The following is a 9,827-nucleotide window of genomic DNA, read 5'->3' as shown; positions in this document are numbered from 1 at the left end:
AAAAAAAATAACAAAAGGAATGGTGTTATTTTAGTATAAACTACTTATATTCTATTTCAGTTAGTCACCAGAATTAAAATACTTGCTTCTTTAGAAGCAGCAAACTCAGAAAATTCTTTCAATTTCAGAAGATTTCCATGTCTGAAAAATAAAAAAATAAACTAAAAAAATAAACTAAACTAAACTAAACTAAACTAAACTAAACTAAACTAAAATAAAATAAAATAAAAATACAACAAAACAAAGGAAAGAAACCAACCCTTCCAATTAGATTCACTTTCTGTTGCTGCAAGCTTTGAAAATAAGAAAAAATTTCACAAGATTTCACAGAATCTACTGTCACCACTCAGTTGAAATCCATCAATACCTTGATCCCTGGTATTAGCAATTGTGCTCTCTGTTGCCTCGGGAGGAAACATTAAGGACTAGTAGGCAGTAAAATGGAGCAGCAATGGCTTTTACAATGGCTTTTACAACTGTGTCCATGCTAGCCAGAGCCTCATAAACACCAGCAAAACCTTTCAGAGATGTTTCCCTCTTGCAGCACTTGTGTGCGGTGCTGCTGGCAGCACCAAGCCCAGCTCAGCAAAGCATCACATCAGGAGGTATGCTCTGGAGTGGGAAGTTTTCTCTGCCTGCAGAGTAACCACTGTGGTGTCTCATCTAGAGCTGGCAGAGACAAACATATAGAAAATCAGGCTAAGAGAGAAGGAAAACCCACTGCAGGGTGATTTGGAAGAGAGCAGCCATTCATTCACACACAGACACACGTGTACCGTGTAGTGTGAACACCTAAATTTTCTGTTGGCATCTCCACCACCTAGAAAACATGATGGTTAAATGAAATTAAATGAAAAGTAGGATAACAAGGGAAAAGCAAATCCAATGGTTTGTTGACATTTGCTGTTGACAAAACAAATGTAATGCATATGATTTTCAAAGGGTTTCGTCATTCTCTATGACTGTTACATTCCTTATTGAATGTAAACTTAATTTTCATAGCTGCCTACAATTATGTATGTGCAGCTGTATCCAAATATATTTGGAATGAATTATCAGGGTTTTCCTTGAACACTTTTTTTTTTTTTCCCCCAAAATAGAAGGAAGAACTGAAACCAAGAATGTCATAGACAGATGATAAACAGCTTTTTGCAGTGGCATGGAACACTGCCCAAAAGTTGTGATGCTGAAGAATGAAACTGAAAAAATAAAGTAAGGCTGAAACTGAACCCATTTTGAAGAATGTTTTCATGTGGCAACAGACACTATTAATTTCCTTATTTGTGTATTTTTGCAATGAATAGAATGTTTTTCATTCCACCTGCCCACACTGCCCACATCCTGCCCTTAACAATGATTAGATGGTGAGATGGCACTATCTAATATTCATCTTTAGCTGTGACCCTACTCTGCAGTTATTTAGGAGAACATTCAACTGTCTCTTGTCTTGTCTTCCTGAATAAATACATGAAGTATAGTTTTATATATAGAATCTAACATCTTCCTTCTTCCTCTTTTAACAGTCGTGTGTAGTCACATACATGACTTGAATCTTGTAATAAATAAATATTATATTTATTAAATAATAAAAAATAAATATTTTCTACAATACTTAAATGGTTTGCACTTCAAGTGTAAATTTAATTGCAACTGAGCTAGGAATAACTTGCACTTTTTAAATAGTCAAATAAAATATTAGTTAGACTAGCAGTAAAATCTTGGTTCATTTATAAGACAAGTTCCCTTTTCCCCCAGTCTTTTGATGGCAACATCAGGGGTGATTTCTTACTAACTATTCCTCATTGCTGAGCTTCTCTTGAAACAAGGTCTATTTCCTTTCTTTAAAATCTTTGGGAACAGAGAGTTATTGTCAAATGTTTTGATAATTAGTGTTGCCTATTCTGAATTTGATTTCTCTTCCTGACACAGCCCATAGGAGACTTCAAGTGCAAGCCTTATTCTAGTGGCTACTCAATTCCTCCCTCAGCACAGAAGCTGGGTTCTTGACATGTGGAGAAAAAGATAAGGGATAAATGGATTAATGAGCACCAAAAAGAAAAATAATTGCTATAAAGGTTGCAAATCAAAGTTTATATTTAAAGAATAGAACCCTTTGGGGTTATTCCCGATGTAATTTTTTATGCTTGTATTAAATCAAAGATTTTTCAGAGTGACTAGTACTGAAACTATTGTGTTTAATTTGCCTTTAAGATGGTATTTAATTGATACCAAACTACTGTTAAAAAACATGAGTGGTCATAATAGACCACAACAGGACAGGGACATTTCAGAGTTAAGAACCCTATGGCATATGTTCACTGGTATGTACAGGTGGAAAAGGGCCAGCCAAGCTGACAGCACAGTCAGAGCTGAGGAAGGAAAACGCTGCCTGGGATTGAGATGAGAAGGGATTATTTTTGGAAGGAGATGTATTTCTAACTGTTGTTCTGAAAAAATTGCATAAACATCAGAATTCATTGAGAGAGATGACTGGTATGAGCATAAATATTAATGAAGGAGTTAATATTTCTGCTTTCAAGATAGGTGAAGTTTATGATGAGAGAGATATTGTATGTTAATAAACTATCAGGAAAGACTAGAACAGAGTGTGCAAATTATTGGCATATTAGCTATTCAGCCAGTCTGAAACAGAAATTTGGGTATCTAAGGGATCTATATTTGGCTCAATGTGCTTGTAGTAGCTGTGTTTCTTTATGCTAGATGTAAACATCTACTTGAATATAATGTTTGGGGGACATGTATTTTTACATAACTTGAGGTTTGTGAAGCATGTATATATAATCCCTAGGTCTACACAATATTCACAATACTTTTATGTAACTTTAAAAACTATCACAAAGGGCTTAATGAAGATTTTCCATGTTAATTTTTAAGCATCTGATATCATACCATTAAAAAGTAAAGAGAATCTTCTTTCTGTGAACCAGTGCAATCGTACCTGTTTAGGGCTCATGTAGGCAGGGCTCTATGACAGAACAATTCACAGCCTAAGTTGTGTGGAAAAATACTTTGATCTGAGACATAGTTATCATTGTATTTCTCTGACTTTTATAAACTAGCTGAATATTTGTACATATTGAAGAAGAGTATGTACTTAAGTATAGAAACTTTGAGAATCTGGAAACAAACATACAAAGTAAAATACTTGGTATGATTAAATGAAATCCGTGTGCACACATGCAATATAAACAGAAAGAATAATGGCAAGTAGACTTCCTGTCTCTAAATCTCTTAAGTTTAGTATAATTTTCTGCTAAATAGTTGTTACTTAAACAATTAAGACTGAAGCCACATAAAAGACTGCTGACATTTTATATTTATTTATAAAAATGACAAATCACAGAAAGAGATCTGCTGGATGATGTTAACTTTGCAGATCATTAGCAGGCAGATTTACATTCTCCTACAACCTGAACATCTGAAAGCTGGGGCATTTCATAGAAATAAAGTACATATTGCTTGTGTAATAGTGTAAAATAGCTAATTTTTAGATTTATGGACTGTAATATACCAAAACCCTCGGCTGACATGAATCAGTGAAGCTGTACTGGTTTATGTGAGATGAAGCTCAGACACCATGTCTCAAAGGTTTTTTGGGTTTAACTTTTGGAATAATCTTTTGGAATAATTTATATACTTCTATGAATAACATGGTTCTCAAAATGTGCATACTTTGGTCAGCATTTGGTAGCTGGGATAGTTTGAGTGAAGAGTATTTTATTCAATTGGGAAAATATTTTCTATGAATTAATATATGTACTTTTCCAGATTTACTTTTGTTTCTATTAAAAACTGTAAAGGCTATTGACTTATACTGTGAATCTTTTCCACCCTATACACATTGCAATCTCTCAGACACATATTTGAGGTAGGAATATTATTTTTAATAAGTAAATTCATAAAACCACATAATGGAATTCTTATTACAGGCAAAAATTTGAGATACAGTACATGGGCTATAAGCCAAGCCACTACTTGAATATTTTTTCTGCTAAGAAAGTCGGCTTTAGCATGTGTGATTTCCCAAGCCTCAGTGACAAAATGACAGACATTTGTAGTTCTTAATTATTCATAAACCACATCAATGATACTTAAAAACTGCAGTTATTAGAAAATAATTAAAGAATAACAGTCCATCTATATTACTACAGTTTGTGAACAAGTTGTTCAAATAAAAGGGGTTTTTGAAATTATATTTCAAATTAGATGACCACATATATTTATGTACTTGTGTATTATATTTTAAGGATCTTTTTTTATGATTTTGTTTTTCAGTGCCATGTAAGGGAAATAACAGCTCCCTTCAGTATACTATAATTAACCAGATCTAACATGACAACATCTTAAAAGTGGTCAAAAAGAAGAAAAAGATGTGACGATTATAGAAGGATGCACTATACACCGATACAGATTTTTCATTGTAGTCTCTTTATTATGAATGATTCATATACCTGCCTTCTATAACAAATTAGAAGAAAAAGAAGTAAAATCATTGCTACATATTATGTCTATTGAAATAACATATGCTTGTTTCATATCTATGGACTTGCACTAGCCCAGTGGTAGAAGAAAATGTGCAAAGCTACTCCAAATGAAACTACATTGTTGCATACAGTTACAGCTTAAATACAATAACTACCCTGTTTGATATTAAGATATTCAGTAAGATTCTCTTTGCTGGTAAATATTTAATAATGCCAAGCTTCTTTGTAAACATGAAGTTTACAATGTAGATGACCACCAATAAAACTATCTATCTGTAAGGGTTCAAAGTGTGTTGATAAGATCATATTCTGATTGTCAACATAATCGAGATTGTGATATAGGAAAGGAATTCTTGCAGGATAAGGTAGCGCTCCATAAGGCTGTAAGTCTTCAGTGTGCTGCATACAGGGAGGGGGACAGACATGTTTACTACTCCTTCACAGAGGTTCTTTGGCTTCACTGGGGCTCAGATCAGGAATGGAAAGGAAGTAGGAACCTCTGCAGATGCCGCAGACTCCCAAGATTCGCATTTTAGGGATAAGTCTATCCAGGGCCTATGACTGCTACAGGACAAGTGCACTAGCTAAACCACCCAGATAGAACTCTTTATAATGCAGTTGTGCTATGCTAACCTTTTATACAGGGGAAAATTTAATGACTTGGAATATAAAAAAGCATAACATGGCTCATCCACTTTCACAGAAGCAAGTAATCTCAGATGTTTCAAGCTGCATCTCCTCAGAATGGACAGAAATCATTATTCACCACTCATCTTTATGTTGACTACAAAGAGTCAGATCTTGTGAGGTGCTGACTTACATTGTCATGCTCGTTGTCAGTGAGCAGCTGGCAAGGCTGCTGATTGTCTTGCATGAATCACTTTGACTCTTTTGAAGCAACAGACTTGAATTAAAAGTAACCATCACTGCAGAGCTAAGCATCATTCATTATTATTCTACTTTTGCAATGAGTAGTTTTGCAATCCTTACCTAAAACATACTTCAGAATGGCAGTAAATGCAAAAGTAATCTCAAGAGGGCAGCAGATATTATCCAAAGTTTTCATCCACAGTAATTTAAACAAAATTATCAACTCTCCCCCAAAAGAAGAACAAGAGATAAATTTCTTAAAATTATTGCTATATTTAGCAGCTCGTAACATCACCAACATGCACGTTTCTGTGACTTAGACTTAGTACAAATATTTCAAAATACAGATCTGAAAAATGCTCTCAATTTTTATTACAGGCCTATTCAATAAAATATATACCTTTGGTATAATATGTTCCGTTGTATATAGCAAACCATTTTCATTGTCATCAAAAATATATTTTAGCACTTGCGAATTACAGGGGACTTTAATTCCTCAGATAACCCACATATTGGATACAGTATCTTGAACCAGTTCATAAATATGTAGACATGATACAGATGTACATTTTCTGTAGGAAATGGAAAGTGAGAATTCTAAACTTACTAATGGTTAAGCTACTTTAACTGTCTTTATGCTACTTTCATAGATATATAATAAGACATTATTTTCATTGAAAATATGCTTTAAATAAGGCAATTTTTGTAAGAATTTAAATAGTATTTTTTCTTGCATGAAAAACTCATTTATTTGTAAGGTGGTCATGCCTCCCTTGCTATTCTAAAATCACTACACACAAAGCAATAAAATTACAGAGCTAAGCATCCTCCAAGGATGAAATCACAGTGAAGAAAGCTGTGATATACTTTATGCTGTAAATCATGTTGTATCATATCATATGATGATACCACAATAGAGGAGAGCTGGTTATTTACACAGTGGTTCTGACTGGAAAATGTAAACAAAGATGAGTCAAGCACCTCAGCAATGCATTGACTTGCTAGTTCATATCCAAGGTTTTACAACGTTGTTCATTTAGTTCCGTTGATAACTTGACGTGAGGCACCTGTTTTTAAGGTAAGAAACTGGTCAGATGATGAAGTGTCAGTGGGGCTTTCAAGTAAATATGAATCCATTCCCTTTAGTGCATTAGTAAACCAAGGGTATACTAATCTATGATCCAAGAAAGATGGAATGCAGTTAGGTTTATATGCAGTTTAAGGAGTTTTATGACAGAATGACTGTTGTTTTCTAAGACATATAAGGTCATGTACAAGAAAATCTCCAGTACAGTAAATAATATTTTAAAATAACTGTTTAAGTAAAATTCACATTTTAACATAGATTAACAGAAGTCTAATGGCTATTCAGAAGCTCTTAGTCCCACTGACATTGTTGGAATTGGATTGGAAAAGCTCCAGTGTACTTGAACGTCACCGTAGGTATAAACAATTGAGAATTAAAAGGTATGACAGCTGGAGCTTCTTTCCAGAACTAAATGCTCTTTCTTTTAAGCGTCAATTTGAAGGTGAATCCTATTGTTGTGAATTACTTTTTCTCTGCCAGAAGACTTCATTATAAAGAGAGCTTCACTGTTGAAGGAGACAGCCTGTCTTGCTATTCTTCCTCACTTTGCACTGTACCTCCCCCTACCGAAGAGGTCCCCACTGTCTGTGGAAAGTCCTGAGAATCACATGTTCCTCTTTGTGCCACTGCTATAAGTAGGATCTTCTCTTTTCTCTTATTTAAAGGTGTCTAATTGTTCTAGGTTATTACACTATGTTCATAATTGTGGTAAACACCTAATTACTAATTTCAAAAGTTTAGCTGTGGCAGATTGAAAAATAACTGCTAGCCTCAAGTTATTTTCAGATCAGATTCAGATAGATGTTAAATATTCATCCTGTATGCGTGTCGCATTTTCCAGAGTTTCATGGCCTTAAGATTCCATTAACCAGACAAAATTGTCATACTCAACTATCACTCCTATTAAATGCATTAATCTTCTTCTCACAGAGATTTCGAACTTCTGTCTTGTACACAAGTGAGATATAACAGTTCTTCCTCACTTATGTTTCTAGGAGGTATTTCCCCAGAACCTCCTCTGGGGCACTTCCTTATTTCATGAGTTACTGCCTCTTCAGAAATAATGGTCGTTTAACTTTCTCTTCCCAACCCTCCTACACCTCTTTTTCATGCTGAAACAGCTTGAACTGATGAATCATGGCTCTTTTCCTTCCTTGCTGTTTATCCTCCTGCCCTTGGAGCTTTGAAGATAATCATTCAGGCATGTTTCTCCTCCTAAAAGCTATTTTAAAATTGAGAAGTCAATTGAGAATGTCATTCCTAGGAGGGCTGATGAGGTTTAATATCAAAAAAAATTATATTCGTGTCCATGTTAGTAGCAAAGAAATATTGATAGAGGTATTTATCAAAAATCCTAATGAATTTTCAATTACCTTGAGTTTTCACTGCACATCTCGTAATATATTACATAAAGGTCAGATTTCATTTTTTAAAAGAAGGTTTCAGAGATTTTAGAATCAGGACTGTAACATGGACAGAAAAAGCATGTGGAAAGTGTTAGGAATAGTTTTATGACTTGTTTTAATGAACCAGGCAATATGGATACTTGTGATATAATCTCTTTCTAGGTGCTCATCTCCATTTAACAAAAAAAAAAAAAAAAAGGTAGCCATTCACAACTTTTTATTCCCTCAAGTATATAATTATGTCACTATACAAGGGATATACCATTGTATAATAGGATCTGTATGTCAAGGCTTTGTAACAAGCTTCCAAACACCATGCAAGGAATTTGATCAAAGTGCTTTCAGAGTAGAAGATATATTTCACTATAATATTTAACAGGAGGTCTAATAAGACGGACACATTTTGTGAAGTGATAATAGTAAGATTCCCACTTTCAGACAGAGTCCACCTTCACTTGATTGTTGTTTGTAATCAGTGGAGAAGGTTTGCTTCTCATTCTGTCTCCTGCATCATTAGAACTATCCTGGAAAAAAACTTTTGCCGTACAAAAAGTGACAATAATTCTCTTGTATTCTCTTCTGAAGTTCTGGTTCAGGAGTCCATATACTATAGCATTAAGGCAGCTGTTGAAATATGCCATGTAATAACTAGACACAAACAACCACTCTGGAATCCTAGGGATTACAGTTTTTGGGTTGACGGCCACTGCAAGGCCTATAAAGTTCAAAGGAGCCCAGCAGACTGCAAACAGCACAAATACCACAAACATGGTCACAAAGTTTCTGAAGTCATGTGGTTTCAGCCTAGGGTTGTTATCCGGTTTAACCCTTCGCCTTACCTGAATAACGAGGATCCATATTCGCAAGTAACAGAAAGTGACTACAGCTATGGGAAGCAGGAAGTGGAAAAACACAACGGCTATGGTGTATGCTGAGCTGACAGACTGTGCAAATGTACAGGAGTAAATCCTGGGGTCATACTGCAGCGATCCCACAAACAGGTTGGGCACGATAGCAACAAATGTTAGGACCCATATAAGAACAATATAGCACAATGAATTCTTGTCGCTGTACAGCTTGTCATATTTGAGACTGTGGCAGATATAGCAGTACCGATTGATAGCGATGCCTGTAATATTGAAGATTGATCCAATGACACTTAGGCCCATCAAGAAGCCACTAATCTGGCAGTGTAGGTATCCCAGTTTCCATCCGTTGTGAAACACAGATGTGAGGACCAGTGGATAAGGGTAGATAGCTACTATCAAGTCTGCAACTGCCAGGCTTACAACAAACACATTTCCTGTAAAATAAATATAAAAAGGCAAGTATTAGTTTTTCTTTTGCTCTTTTCTGTCATTTCTGCTCTCGTTATATTAATGAGCAGCCTGAGTGGAACACTTTAAATGTAATTAGTTTCTGCTTTCTAGCTCAAAATTCATTGTCATATATCAGAAATAAGACACTCATTTTTAGTTTAGAAAGGTAGCTTAACTTAAAGATGCACCTGTGAGAAGAAAACTGTCTTTAAGCTTATCTACCATGACCTATTACTTTTATCATTCCATTTATTCAGATTCTTTCAATCACACAGACTTAGAATTCATATCAAATCAACATATTCATAACTTTCAGGCTTGCTTTGGTTTTAAATGGTCTCTCTTGAAAAATCAGCTAAAATAATATTACTGATAAATTTCCAAACTCACATTTACCTTCTTTATTTAACTTTCTTTCATTACATTAACTAGCCCTTAACTTTTTCAGTCCTGAAATTAAAATCTCTGTTCTCCCATTTTACTTCAAACTTCCATGACTTTAGTATGACTTTTACATTATTCTCATTGAATCTGCTAGCAAGTACATAAATAACTTCTAAGAATCAAGTTGAACACAGACTCAGTTCTTTTTTTCTGAAGGCATGCTCTTCAGTGAAAAAAAGGGATGCTGGACAGTGGC

The 9,827-nt window shown here is 34.8% G+C and overlaps 1 protein-coding gene across 1 annotated transcript; it reads right to left on the bottom strand.

Annotated features, from left to right (window-relative positions):
* Positions 1 to 4,422: 4,422 nt before the first annotated feature.
* LOC111928435 (melatonin receptor type 1A) lies at positions 4,423 to 9,167 on the bottom strand. Its single transcript, XM_086889737.1, has one exon. It carries the CDS (start codon positions 9,035 to 9,037, stop codon positions 8,303 to 8,305), a length of 735 nt encoding a protein of 244 aa, XP_086745863.1. The 5' UTR covers positions 9,038 to 9,167; the 3' UTR covers positions 4,423 to 8,302.
* Between the last annotated feature and the right edge of the window lie 660 nt (positions 9,168 to 9,827).

The sequence above is a fragment of the Cyanistes caeruleus genome, chromosome 5 (assembly GCF_971803275.1).
Source record: "Cyanistes caeruleus chromosome 5, bCyaCae1.hap1.1, whole genome shotgun sequence".
NCBI classification, from domain to species: domain Eukaryota; kingdom Metazoa; phylum Chordata; class Aves; order Passeriformes; family Paridae; genus Cyanistes; species Cyanistes caeruleus.
Note: the sequence above shows the minus strand (reverse complement) of the source record. Positions and strands in the feature narration are given on the sequence as shown.